The sequence below is a fragment of the Ursus arctos genome, unplaced genomic scaffold (assembly GCF_023065955.2).
Source record: "Ursus arctos isolate Adak ecotype North America unplaced genomic scaffold, UrsArc2.0 scaffold_19, whole genome shotgun sequence".
NCBI classification, from domain to species: Eukaryota; Metazoa; Chordata; class Mammalia; order Carnivora; family Ursidae; genus Ursus; species Ursus arctos.
The window spans coordinates 20,452,523-20,467,633 of record NW_026622863.1 but is presented as its reverse complement, the minus strand read 5'-3'; the positions used below and the strand labels follow the sequence as shown (position 1 = coordinate 20,467,633).

The window sequence follows — 15,111 nt, the reverse complement described above, 5'->3', positions numbered from 1 at the left end:
TTGGGAGGATTTTTATTTAATTATTTGATATACTGAACATTTCAATTGCATGGGTCTTAGACTGTTTTTGCAGTAATGTTCATATTATTTTAACTGCTAAGCATAGCACAATGTACTAGGAATTTAGGAAGTTCATTTTTAAGCTATGGGAGTTTTTTTTTTTAAAGGAAGGTAAGAGGGAAGAAAGAGAAGGAGGAAGAGAGGAAGATTATTTTACATCTTAACCTCAGACAAGCGAGCATGTTACATAGTTGTGGGGCTTTTCTCAGTTTTTCATTTTAGGATGGAACTTTGTTAACTAGAATATAATTCAAAAAGCCGAGAGGGTGTTGCTAATGAATTTATTTCATTTTTAAGGGACATCGGTCATCCAGGTGACCGCTTCAGATGCCGATGATCCTACCTATGGAAACAGCGCCAAGTTAGTATACAGCATCCTGGAAGGACAGCCCTACTTTTCAGTAGAAGCACAGACAGGTAGTGTGCAATGTCATTGTGATCTGTGACACACTGTGAGTGAGCAGCCCAGGCCTACTCCCTAAACCTACTTGAATCTCAGTCTTCCCACGTATGAGAAAGGCCACCTCACAGGATGGTTGAGAGGCGTAGACACTGCATGCACCTGGGTGTGGTTAGCTTCCAATGAACCCTATTTATTATTGTTTCTGCCATGCCACAATAATAATCCTAAAATACAACTTTTATCTTAAAATCGTATCTTAAAATTCAACTTAAATTTAAGAGCTTCTCTTAAAATACTTAATCTTAAGTATGAATTGTGGATTGCGATGAAGACGCCATGGAACTTCAGGGCTGACATGAAAACCGCCAGCTCTCAAAGCTGGCTTTGAAGCCCGCCATGCAGGGCGGTGGGAAGGGGTGTTAATAATGTTCACATGTGTTTGGGAGGTGGCATGTTCCCTCCATTGTGCTTACAGATTCCCAACAGGCGTCATCCAGAAAGAAGGCTCTGCACAGCTCTTATAGGAAACGAATAGCAAAGCAAAGGAGTAGAAAAATCTAATCACCAAAACCAAATTGTTCCACTTCATTTATACCAAACTTTATTCCAGGCTCCTCTTATTAGAATATACACTGAAATGCTGTGAAACTTCTAGTCTACAATAATCCCCTAAATTGCTTTCTTTTTCTACAGTATGCCCCATATATTTGAAAGATATTTACAAATAATCCAAATTTGTTGGTATACTTAAATTATATGAATAGATAGATAGATAGTCTGCCAATCAGTTATTTTGTCCATTTACTGGGTATCATTTCCACTGACCTATGTAATTATTTATTTGTAGCCACTTTGCTTCAGAACACAAGCTATGGGGCTACTTGCTATGATTCCATCAAAGCATTTGCTGTTTAGCCTTTCCAGATTAACCAAGGATAAATGTGGGATGTCATCCACATTTTTGAGAGGTTCAGCACTAGTGGAGGAATTCCAGTTGCAACCCTTGTTTTTCTCAAGGACTCATGGTTAGGAATCACCGATTTGAATCTACCAAAGTATTTAACAGATGAGGAAAACAAGACTCAGTGTGTTCAGGGGTGTTGCTGAGAAATACAGACATCAGGGCTAAGAGAGGGACAAGGGTGCTCTCTTTACATTTCTACTATAAATGTTACCATATCTGTAGAGAGGAAAAGCTTGCACATGTTCCCAAGAGATTTAAGTGAGCATGATTTTCATACAAATCACGTGCTAATATCCAGGGTTCATGCAGAATACAATCATTCACTTACCACTGTTGTCAGTGATGGGTGATAGTACACACTACGTATTTGTATAGGCACTGAGTTTATTTTTAACTCATTTGGCTCACTCTTTTAAAATTTAATAATTACACTTTAACATATTGCATAGAATACATGCCACCTACTTTTAACCTAATATGAGTCATATTAGGTTAAATTCTAAGAATTGTATGCTGGGATAGACTTTCAAAAGATTCTGCTGGCATTTCAAAAGCGTGGCTCTAGTCATGAATATCCATGCAATGGACCCTCCAGTATTTCAGCCTTTAGGATCTTGAAGTGTCATGCCTGAGAATAATGCGGTTATTACTTGCAGTTACAATGCAACACATAAAGCACATACAATTTTAATGCTGTATTAATAATTGTGACAATTTGCTGAGAAAGACATCTATCTACATGGTACTACAAGTATGGCTACTTTGTGTTATAATTATCATGTTGAAGTGACTCTTCTGTAAGGGCAGGTTCTGTTTTTTTCCTTTGTTTCCCTTTGCCTAAAACTTTTTTTGTTTTAATGTTGTTATCAATGAATATGTGTGATGTTTCCCACTCGCCTGTCCAGGTATCATCAGAACAGCCCTTCCCAACATGGACAGGGAAGCCAAGGAGGAGTACCACGTGGTGATCCAGGCCAAGGACATGGGGGGACATATGGGTGGACTCTCAGGGACAACCAAAGTGACGATCACACTGACTGATGTCAATGACAACCCACCAAAGTTTCCGCAGAGTAAGTAGGTGGGCTTGGCTTTCACATTTTAATGGGGCTACTGACAGCCCTTCTCTGACCCGTTCCTGCTTTCCCCAGCTTTTAAGAAGAAATCTAGAAGAACAGAGTCTTTTTATCATTCATGCAAAAAATGAAAACAAAAACAAATCAACAGCAACATAAAAAGTGAAGGTGGAATAAAGGTAGTAGGAGGAAAAGGGGACCTAAAATTTCTATGATCCTGGAAACAGAAAATCTATTTTGCTAGGTATTTCACTAGATACTGGCTATGCAATTTATAATTAACTAGCCTCTCTCTGTCTCAGTGTTCTCATTTCTAATCTGGAGGTAATAATACCTGAATAAGTTATCTTGCTTTAAAATAGACTGCCCAAAACCTTTGTGGTTTAAAACAATAATAATAATTTATTTTTGTCATGAGTCTGCAGTTGGGACAAAACTTGGAGGAGACCCCTTGTCTTTCTTTCCATAGCATCAAGTGAGGGTGGCTTGACTGAGGCTGGAAGATCCTTTTCCTAGAATGCTCATGTACATGGCTGATGAGCTGGTGTTGACTGTTGGTTTCTCTCCACATGGGGCTCACCAAGGAATGGCTTGGATGGGTTCTGAAAGTGAGAGCCCCAAGGATATCAAGCAGAAACTGTATTGCCTCTTGTCACCTAACTTCAGAAATCACATGACATCATCTCCACTGTAATCATAAGACTGCCCAAATTTAAGGAGAGTTCTTATAGACCCTGTTTTTCAATAAAAAGACTGTCAAAGTTATGTTGAAGGAAAAGCATGTGGGATGGGAGATAAAGCTTGGGCCATTTTTAGAGAATACAGTCTTCTGCAGCTCTTAATTAATAGGATGTTGTTAGAACTAAATAGGATAATATAAAATCTTATGATATCTGGCATAAGTTGTCAACAACAGTATTATTATCTGGGGGACTGTGGTCCTTCTACAAAATTGATAGGATTGCTAAGAGAAATAGAAGAAAGGATTTTGTAAGATTATAAACCATCATTTAATGAATAGTAACTATTATTGAGTATCTCTACAAAAGCCTACATTTTACAGATAAAACTGGATTCTGTGAAAGGTGTAATACATTGCCCAAAGAATGTAGCAAAGCCATCCAAAAAACCAAAAAATATCCAGTTAAAAATAGGCAGAAGACAGGAATAGAAGACATACAGATGGCCAATAGACACATGAAAAGATGCTCAACATTACTTACCATCGAGGAAATGCAAATCAAAACCACAATGAAATATCACCTTACGCCTGTCAGAAAGCCTAAAATCAAAAACAGCAGGTACAGGTGAGGGTGTGGACAAAGGGGAGCCCTCTTGCACTGTTGTGGAAATGAAAACTGGTGCAGTCACTGTGGAAAACACTATGGAGGTTCCTCAAAAAGTTAAAAATAGAACTACCCTATGATCCAGTAACTGCACTACTGGGCATTTACTCCAAAAATACAAAAACACTCATTCAAAGGAATACAGGCACCCCTATGTTTATAGCAGCATTATTGGCTATTACAGTAGCCAAATTATGGAGGCAGCCTGAATATCCATCAACAGATGAATGGATTAGGAAAATGTGGCACATATATATATATATATATATATACAATGGAATATTAATCAGCCACAAAAAGAATGAATTTTGCCATTTGCACCAACATGGATGGATCGAGAGAGTATAATGCTTGGCGAAATAAGTCAATCAGAGAAAGACAAATACTATATGATCTCACTCATGTGGAATTTAAGAAACAAAACAAACTAGGAAAAGAAAAAGAGAGAGAGAGAGAAACCAAGAAACAGACTCTTAACTAACGAGAACAAATTGATGGTTACCTGAGGGGAGGTGGGTGAGGGGATGGGTGAAATAGGTGATAGAGATTAAGGAGTGCACTTGTCCTGATGAGCACCGAGCGATGTATGGAATTGTTGAATTGCTATATTGTACACTTGAAACTAATATAACACTGTATGTTAACTACACTGGAATTAAAATTAAAAACTTAATCAAATTTGAAAAAAAGAATGTAGCAAAGCCAGAACTTGAACATAACTGTTTATGTATATATAGATATAGATAAAGGTACAGTGTGATTGTAATGTTCCGATGCTGCTAGTACATGGGGATTCATCACTAGATCAGGAGAGTAGCTGGTAGAGCCTGGGAGTTTATTGTCAGAGAGATGGCACTTTTTGCAAATCTGGGAACAAGGCAGGCAAACAAATATGGTCCCAGGAAGGCACCATGGTCATTCAGAGGAATCCAAGGACAACAGTCTGCCAAGGGAGATACTGAGATAGGATTACAAGGCAATAAACAGTTCTCACAGGATCCCAGAAGAGATGAAGAAAAACTGCTTTGCCTGCTTAGGCATAAGGTTCAGCACCCCCAATAAGCTTAAGGCTCATATGGCATTCTAACAGACTGCATGCTCCATTATCCACACTACAAAATTGTTTGGTGGGTAGAAGGAAAAAGCATACAGGATTATTACCAGGCAGCCATTGATGCCCTTGCTTAAATGCGACCACATAGTAAAGTTCAATTGCTTCGGTGCAGATACTATTTTCATTGCCATGAACTCGAATGAGATTTGGAGAAAACCAGCTCAGAACAGGTTTCTGTCAATTTTCGTGTAAATTGCTAATTATTGACAGAGAGTTATCAGTGAAGACTACACCTCCCAGTTGTCCTTGACTGTGCAGATTATGGTGTGATTAAGCAGAATATGGGTCAACCTGTAAGCCACATGATATAGATAAATATAGACAGAGTACTGAAACGGATAAAATCCATGGAAGGGAACCTAAAACTTACAGAGTTTAAGAAACTTGTCCAAAACCATTCGACTTGGAAGTGGTAGAAACAAGGTTTCTAACCCTTGTTTCTCTATCTTGTTTCACACAGAATATTTTTAAAATGTGAAAACACAGATAAGATAATCTCAAATTTGGCTTCTCTACTCAAACTTTCCAGTGGCTTCCACCAAGTTTAAACAAAACCTGAAGTCTTTCCCATCTCCTACAATGGCCTTTTTACATAGATGGGCCCAGCCTAACTATGTACCCTCACATCTTACAGAATGTTCCAGCTGCACTTGAATTCTTGCTTCTGTATATCTTCAGTATGTGCCCACTTCAGGGTTTTTGCCATTTGTTCTTTGCTTTGTCTGTAATTTTTATCCCCAGAGATTTACGTGATTGATTGCTAACTCCCTTCAAGAAAGTTCGGATGCCTTTGTCTGAGGGATATCTTCTCTGACCAACTAATTCCAAATCAGTCTCGATTCTCCTTTCTTCTTCTCACAAACACATATTTAACACAAGTGTACACACTCACATTGCACATTCATATACACACACTCATGCATGCATATGCGTACCAGACACTCACACACACCCAGACGCGCATTCACACTTGCACCATTCCCCCCACAAACCATCATACGCACACACAGTCACACACTGTCTCATTACCCTCTACCCTTTAGGCTACCTTATTTTTCTTTTTTCTGGCAATGACATCAGAGTAGGCATACATTTGCTTCTTTTTTCTCTTCAGTGTGCCTCAGTAAGGGAAGAAACTTGATAATTTCATTCACCACTGGGTCTCCAGGGGCTAGAGCAGCACCTGGCATGCATTAGGTTCCCAGTAAATATTAAATAAATATATATGGACAGACCACACTGTGGGAAACCTTTCAAGATAAGGCAGTCCTTATTGATCAAACGGTGAAGGGTGATGTAAGAAGAGAGTCAACTATAGAGTTAGAAGAGTCATAACCTTGAAGGATAAAATTTGCTTTTGATTTTTTAAAAAAATATGGAGTTGTGCAAGTTTTTTTTTAAAAGAGAAGGATGTGTTTCTGGGTACCTGGCAGTGCCTTGGAATTAACTTGTGGACAATCCTGAAGACATGAAAAGAAGTCTTTGCTCTTTGAACATATAAAGACATACATGGTTCTCCATCACTTCCTGATGGGAAATGTAACTGAGTATTGTTTTCCTTTCTCACATGTGGCAGGTGACCCCACCACATCACCCTGGACCTGATACTGTTTCATCATCCTTTGTAGAACACGTTTCTTTGACAAGCAGGCCATGTGGGATCTTCCTTCCCATCCATTCACTTCTTTCATGTTTTCAATCAATAGAGAGTTCAATTTCAAACCCTTTGAGAAGTTTATTGGGATTCAATGAAATCTAAAGTCTTAGAGCTGCCAAATAAAGGGAAAGTAAAAATAGATGTCTTCTTCTTCTAGGCGTATACCAGATGTCTGTGTCAGAAGCGGCTGTCCCCGGGGAGGAAGTAGGAAGAGTAAAGGCAAAAGATCCAGACATTGGAGAAAATGGCTTAGTCACATACAATATTGTTGATGGAGACGGTATGGACTTGTTTGAGATCACGACGGACTATGAGACACAGGAGGGCGTGGTCAAACTGAAAAAGGTGAGTTAGGGGGAAGAAGCAAGTGTGTGAGCAGGCTGGTCAGCCCTGCCAAGGCAACACTGAAGGGGACGCAGAGTGGAAGGCTAAGAAATGAGAATATGGACAACTGGGGGCTGATCTGACTTTGCAGTTCAGCTCCCAGTTCTGGGGCCGTAACAGAACTGTATCCCCTTCTGTTACTGCAGAGGGAGCTAGCAAAGGGGCTGGGGATGCCAGCCAACTGCCTGTTAGTTTTTTTGTGATTTGGCACCATTTTCACACGGAAGGGTAGATAGCTAGATAAATCTAGATTTTAGACAAATAGCCCTGAGCATGTAAGGGGTTTCTCCTTTGGCTCTGCCAAGCTAACTCTGTTCATACTGGCTGCTCAGAGCATTTCCCTTGAGGTATCCAAGGGTCACTGCATTGCTGGGCCTTCTGTGAAGCTTGAGCCAATCCTCTGCTTGATTTTCTCTCAAAATTGAGCCTGAGAAACAGCAGCGATGGACCTTTCCCCACAGTCAGCTTAATTGTCCCTAAAAATGTGTCCTGGAATTAACTCACAGCAAAGAGGAGTTTATTGTCTTGGTTTTATTTTAAAAATCTAAAATTTACTCAATACTCAATATAGGCTAAATGAAGTCTGAGCATCTTACCACCATTTATTTTTCAGAAAAATCATATAAAATAGATAGTATTGTCCCAATGGACAATGATATCTCAATTTAATTATGAGGAGATTGGGGCTCAGACAGATTAGATAATTGGATCCTGTCATAGTCACACGGCTAGCAGCTCATGGACATGAAATTCAAACCTAGGGTATTCTTTTCTTTTCTTTTCTTTTCTTTTCTTTTCTTTTCTTTCTTCTTTCTTTCTTTCTTTCTTTCTTTCTTTCTTTCTTTCTTTCTTTCTTTCTTTCTTTCTAGATTTTATTTATTTATTTGACAGAGAGAGAGACAGCCAGCGAGAGAGGGAACACAAGCAGGGGCAGTGGGAGAGGAAGAAGCAGGCTCCCAGGGGCTGATGCAGGCTCGATCCCAGGACCCTGGGATCACACCCTGAGCCAAAGGCAGACGCTTAGCAACTGAGACACCCAGGAACCCCCAAACCTAGGGTATTCTGCAACAACTTCCTACTCAAGACATTTTGGAAACAGCTGGGTCAGAAAAGGATTATAAAGGAAGCCAGATAGGATTCACTTTCAAGTGAAGAAATAGTTACAGTATTTTCTAAAATGGTTTTCCCCCCTGATTTACCACTTGAGAAATCAACACCTCTCCATCATCAAAGTGTATGGAGCATTAAATCTGAATTGGATGATGGGATTACCGTGGTTTTAATCAAGCATTCATTTTCAACTTGGTTTTGTAGCATGAATATTAAGCTCCTTGGTGTGATGGGAAAGATTGGACTGTAACACTGATAAAAAATTAATTTGAAGAATCAATAAAGAGGCCAGTAGCTGGAGAGCAGACAGGAGTAGAGTCGGGGAAATTCCTGGGAGGAATCTTTCAGTTAGGGAAGCAGAGAAAGATGTACTCTTGGAAGCTGACTTTTTGCAATACTTGCAAACATTGTTGGGTTTGGGATATATCATATGGGACACAAAACAAGAGAAGGTAGGAGGTGACTCTTCCATGAAAGAATATGGAAGTTGAGGTAAACTTTGGATACTTGGAAAAGTCAGCATTAGTGACAAAGATATTAGTGGCCGTGGCAGCCTAATCAACCACAGAGGGTTGTGCTAATCACTCTCTCTGGTTTTCCTCTAGAAAAGTAGCTGAGTGACTTGTGTGTTAGCATAGAGCTGTCAGCTTACCTTGTTAATTAATATTACTATCCCTTCTGCTTGACACTGACATATGAGCACTGACATCAGCAATTCCTGCCTCCCGCCCTTTGCTGTTCAAGTAATTGGGTAGTTGGTTATGCTAAGGTTGTCACCTGTTTTCAATGTATTCAGGGTATAAACACATACTGTGTCTCTAAGATCCTGAAACATTTAAATCACCCCAAGGAACTCACACATCACAAATGAGCTCTCTGCATATGATTAATTTGCACATTTTCCCCCAATTCAGTGTGTTTATTCCAGGCAAAGGAATAATCTTCTATAAAGCACTGAAGTCTAAGTTTAGGGCACAGTATGATGTTATCTCATTTGTAAAAGAATGTTGCTTGAACTTGTAGCACAGAGTTCTAAATGTCCACCAGGAAAGAAGAATTTTGAGGGGTGAACGTAATAGTATGGAATGATGGACCTTATGGAAGTCATTATACATGATTTAATAATATAAGAGAGTATAGAGAGATCATGGACTATTTTTCTCTTATATATTCTTCAATATAGTATTTTTACTCATTTCTTAATTCATTCACCCATTTTTCTACCAAGAGTTATTGAGTTCTTATTCTTTGTAAACAGGCCCCCTTGTGAGAGGCTGGACATCTGAAGTTGAAGAGACAGAATCCTGGCTATAGGAAGGTCAGAATTTAACAGGACAGTTAAGTAAAAAGACAATTAAAATAGAGCAGGTTTTCTCCATCTGGGCATATTAACATTTCAGGACTGACGATTCTTTGTTGTCCGGGGCCTTTCTGTGCATTTTAGGATGGTGAGCGGCATCCCTGTCCTCTCCTTGTGAGATGTGAGCACACACACTACTGCACCCCACCTGTTGTGATGATTTAAAAATAGCTCTAGACATTGCCTCATATCCCTGGCGTGAGGTAGAGCGGAATTGCTCCCCAGTTGAGAACCAACTGTGATAAAGTGTGATAAAATCTATGAATATGGGTCAGGAATGACTTCTTACAAAGCAAGAATTTAATCCTTGAGAAGTAGGAATTTACTAGATAGGTAAAGAGAGGAAGCACCCCCCCCCCCCAAAAAAAAAGAGCTCCTGAGGGGCTGGTATTGTAGAAACAGGACACATTTAAGAAACTTGAAGAAATTCAGTCTTGAGAGTTTGAGATGGATACCGTGGGACCAGTTGAAACACTGTTGTTGGAATCCAAGGGTGAAATCACAAAGAACTGAAGAAGGCACAACAGGTTAGGGTGAAGAATTTAAGAGATATTTAGGAGAGGTAGAGTCATTCATGTATCAAATAGCTTAGGAAGCAATATATATTTCTTGAGTATTGACTCTGTGTCAGACACAGTAAGTGTCAGAGGTGTAATGGTGCATAAGAGAGAACCTGCCCTCAGGATATTCAGACAGTCTTTGTGTGGTTAGCTGAAGAACCAGTGTGAAATAAAAATGAAACATGTCGGTGGCTTGGTGGACTTGGGGAGGAAAATCCAATCTGTTCGTTTCAACGCCCTTGATCGAGTGGGCTCCTATTTATGGCACAGAGATTCTGGCGCAGTTTCTGAGCTATTTCCTTTCTACCAAATAAACTCCTTATAAAGCATGTGAGAGCAGCATTAGAAGATGTTTTAAATATCCCCTATTTTAATAGAACTATTTTTATGTCTGAGTATTTTTTATATTCTTTGCCCACATGTATATACATATGGGTATATAACATTTGACACAGTTGCAATCATAGAGTGATCTGATTTGTTAACTTAATGTCACATCAAAAACATTTTACATGCTGTTATATAATATACATAATCATTTTTAATGACTACATAACATCTCATCCTATTGATGGACCATTATTTCCTTAATAAAATCTCACAGTTGGATTTGGTGTTTTGTGTGTATATTTCCCCTGATTAGATATAACCCTTTATTACATCTGATAAACACCATGCATTTTTGAATATTGTTTGTTTTGGTTTTCTGTTGGATTAATCCCTCAGGGAGAATTCTCAGAGGTGGGATTAGTAAACTAAGGGGTATTAAGATTTTTATGGTTTATGTAGTGTGTTGCCTCATTTAGCTTTATTTCAACTACTCATAACATGGATATAAATGTTCATAGGGGAAACTACCTTAAATCTTTTTTTGGAAGGAGTCAAGGTATAAATTGTAGGTAAATGCATAAAGGTCATTCATCCATCAACCCTGCTCCCCATTCGGTCAAAACAATTACTGTAGATCCTCACTTGTTACAGTCAATCCCAGGGAGCAAGGAAGCAAAGATCAACAAGACTTACCAGAGTCCTTTGGGATGCCCCCTTCCCCACCCACCTAGCAAGACTGAGAATAAGGGGCTGCAGAAAGGCAGCTCAGGGAAGTTGACTTCACAAGGCAATGAGGTTTGGGAAGACCACCAGAAGACTTAGTCACATCCCACCAAACAAGAAAGGACATTCCAGACAAGTGTTTGCAAGGATTTGGGGAGTTTTGCTTGGAATCTGAAAAGTATCGGTCAGACGGCAGTGTGACTATAGTAGCCTCAACATCAACAGTGCTGTCCAGTGGGAACATGGCTCTGGGCTCTGGGTCCCTAGCTGTGTGCCTAAACCGAGTTCAAAAAGTTGTGCTCTAAGAGCATCAACAGGCTACCTGAGACTAGAAAGTTTCTCCTTCCCTGCTCTCAGAACTATCACATTCCAGTGTTTCATATTGTGTCATAACTGGAGAGTTTTTGAGAAATTGTAGCAATCTCATACCTGCAGCCCATCAATAACATTCCTTTCTGCTGCTCAGTAACCCAGAGAAGGACAAAAGAGCTGCTGAGTCCCAGAAGGGTGGATTGGCCGTGTCTGATTTTTCCTGCAGGAAGAAGAGTGTTCCCTGAATCTGTGGTGTTGGGAGTGGGAAGATGATGGAAAAACTTTGAATGTGTTTCTCCTTCCTGAAACTGGAATCATCCTTAGTTTTGAGCTTTGTAGAATTAGGTCAGGACTAAACCCTATGATTATATGCCCATTCACAATAAGTGTTTGCCAGGCAGTTGACAACAGCATGGCAGGCAGATGCTAACCTTAAAAGACCTAACTCTTTCCAAACATTTGGTAGCTCAGCATCATCCCGAGTGCTAATTAGAAAGTTCTGTTTCCTAGGCATTCGGGCTTGTTTCTCTGCCACAGTTGTACTTTTCACCTTTGGCTGATTGATTCATTGTACCTCTTCTCATTCCGAAACAGGGAATGTTTCATCAATTTCTCAATAACTGCAATCATTCAAATACTACTTCTCAATTTTTCCTGAATCTGTGTGAAATCTATATTGTTGATAATTTTTTTCTTTAATCAGGCTTCTTTTAAACATATATGCATTCTTTTAACAGGGAAGCATTATTCTAATTGTCCTATATCACTTGCCATAAATGGAAGGTAACCTAGAAATGAATGCAATCAAACAAAATGATGTCATTACATTCTAGCTAGACAGTTGTATCCCAGTCTCTCAAAAGGAGATTAGGAAGCATATCATATATGGTATACTCAGGTATACAGATGCATCCTTGAGCTGTTTGGTAATAGAAGAATTAGAAAAGGAATACTAGTGTCAGTAAGTAACTTAATAAGTGAGTGAATGTCATTCAACAAATCCATCCACCAAAGTTACCCATAAACTACCTGAAGTCATCTTAAGGGCCACTGTTGGTCGGGGTCCCAGAATTTGGGAGATGCTACAGGTCGGAAAATTAAAAATTAGATTTTCAATATGATTATGCCAGCTGTGTGTGTGTGTGTAAGAGAACAGTCATCTAGCAAGACATACTTGTGCTGAAATTCAGTGGGTATTTTTATTACCAAGATTCTTAGTACTTTACAGAGTGGGCTACATCGTTTACTTTTTGCAGTGTTTTAACTCCTTTCCTTAGATGATTTTAGTGAGTGATTTGGACAGCCTTAGTGTTGTTATTATAGAAAGAAGTTCATTTTCAATGATGTGGTCCTTCTGTGTCTGTTGTGCTCCTGGAATTACCCATGGAGCACAGTCCAGATTTCAGCAATTGATTTGTCTGATTTTCTGACCAAATGGCTCAGGTAATTCGATATTGAAGAGACACTGATTTTCTCCCTTTGAGGAGCTATTCACTCTGCCCTGTAAAACGATGTGGTCTTTCTCCTCCATGATTCTTTCAAGGAATTGGTTGTCAATCTTCTCTTCTTTCTTGCCAGCCCGTAGATTTTGAAACCAAAAGAGCGTACAGCTTAAAGGTAGAGGCAGCCAACGTGCACATCGACCCAAAGTTCATTAGCAACGGGCCTTTCAAGGACACTGTGACGGTGAAGATTGCAGTGGAAGATGCTGACGAGCCCCCCATGTTCTTGGCCCCAAGCTACATCCATGAAGTCCAAGAAAATGCAGCGGCTGGCACGGTGGTTGGGAGAGTGCATGCCAAAGACCCTGATGCTGCCAACAGCCCCATCAGGTACAGACGTTTATTTAAAAGCCTGGATGAGGAATTTTCGAGGCACGAGGTTTTAGGAAAGCCCTGAGGGAAGCACATTCTTCAGTTTGAAACAGGGTCCAAGCTAATCCAGTTCAACGCAGTGTAAACAAGATTAAGATTTAGAAGATGTGAGTTTGACTCCTCCCCTGCCACTAACGTTTTGGATCAGCTCGTTCAAACTACCTAATTTCTGTCTGCAGTGGGCTTGCCAATGTGTTGCCAGTGATGCAGCTCTCAGTGGGGCCTGTCTCAGGGAGCTGTGCTGAGTAGGAATAAGGATTATGAAGTAATTATCGTAATTACAATTTATTTCTATGCTCCAGTTACTCTATTACGTGTGTTAGACATAGGATCTAATGTATCCCATCAACTTTATTTTATAGGAATTGTTGTCACTTCATTTGAGGGGAAATGGGTTCTCCGTGGGGCAAAGTGACTTGGCCAGAGTGACACAGCCCGTGAACAGGGGGCTAGGAAAGCAAGCTCTGTCTAGCTAATAGCTATCGAGCACTTTGAAGAGATAACAAAGGGCCACAAAAATTGAGGCTGTTTTTATTATTATGAATCGATCTTTGTGACTTAAAAAACCTAACTAGAAAAGTGATTCAGAACCCTGCCTCCGCCTCTCCCCAATCTGTGTTAATGAGCGATGAGGCTGATGAGGAAGATGATAGAGATGAGAAGGGAGGAAGATAGCCAGAGAAGGCTGGTCACACATCAGAGATGTGGATGGGACAGAACTGCACAGCTGCCTGAAACCTGGTCTGGGCTCGTCCATGGCCCTTCCACTGATTCCATTTTTTTTTTTTTAAGATTTTATTTATTTATTTGAGAGAGAGAGCAAGAGAGCAAGAGCTAGAGAGATTGGGGGAGGAGCAGACAGAGAAGGACGAGCAGACTGCACTGAGCGTGGAGCCTGATGCAGGGCTCAATCCTAAGACCTTGAGATCAGGACCTGAGCTGAAATCAAGAGTCAGATGCTTAACCACCTGAGCCATCCAGACACCCCACGCTGATTCCCTTCTCACCTGGACTTCGTCTTCTGCCTCCTCCTAGTCTCTCTGCCTCCAGTGTCTCACCCATCTTTCTGTTGTCCTATAGCCAGACTGAGCATTTTTAACCACACATCCAGACATCATATCAGACTTCAGACCTCAGTTATCAATGATCAAACTGTTCCCCCTTGCCGCTCCCTCCCGAATAATCCCAACTCTCTTATTTAGTGTCAGGCTCTTCTTGGAGCCTCTCCATCCCGATTCCTGCTGTGCCTTGCTCATCTCTTCCCTTTTCGGTCTACTTTCCTTTGGCATCAGACTCTGAGTTGCAGCTAAATGGGACCACTTCCTATTCTTTGAAGCAGAACCTACACTCTCCTCATTCCTGGCCTTCGCCTGTTCTTCCTCCCTGTGGGAGCTCTGCTCCCTTTTCTTTCAATCTTGCTACATGGTACTCATTTTTCCTGCCTCCACTTGGGCATCACCTTCCCTAGAAATTCTTCCAGAGCACCCTACTGATGGATCAGATGCAGTTTCCACCTCACAGTGCTCACCACGCAAAATCACAGTGACTCCTTATGTTATGTGTTGTCCTTGGTAGGCTCAAGGAGGGTCAGGGATGTCTTTCTGGTTCCAGGGTTGATAAGTTACAGCCCACAGGAAAAATCCAGCTGCCAGCTGCATTTTGAGGAACCTCTATACTGTTTTTCATAATGGCCCTATCTTGAAGAGATATCTACACTCCCATGTTCACTGCTTTATTCTTCCCAATAGCCAAGACATGGAAACAACTTCAGTATCCATCAATGGATGAATGGATAAAGAAAATGTGATATAAATGGGTGTGTGTGTGTGTGTGTGTGT

General features: G+C 40.4%; 1 protein-coding gene across 2 annotated transcripts in view; it reads left to right on the top strand.

The window, feature by feature from the left end:
• Positions 1-15,111, top strand: part of CDH11 (cadherin 11) — a 145,113-nt gene that overhangs the window by 107,091 nt on the left and 22,911 nt on the right. For both annotated transcript variants that reach the window (XM_026494903.4, XM_057314134.1), the window contains 4 exons: positions 358-477; positions 2,333-2,500; positions 6,778-6,965; positions 12,978-13,231. In XM_026494903.4, the coding sequence (XP_026350688.1) occupies positions 358-477; positions 2,333-2,500; positions 6,778-6,965; positions 12,978-13,231 (730 nt within the window). The remainder of the gene's footprint in view (positions 1-357; positions 478-2,332; positions 2,501-6,777; positions 6,966-12,977; positions 13,232-15,111) is intronic.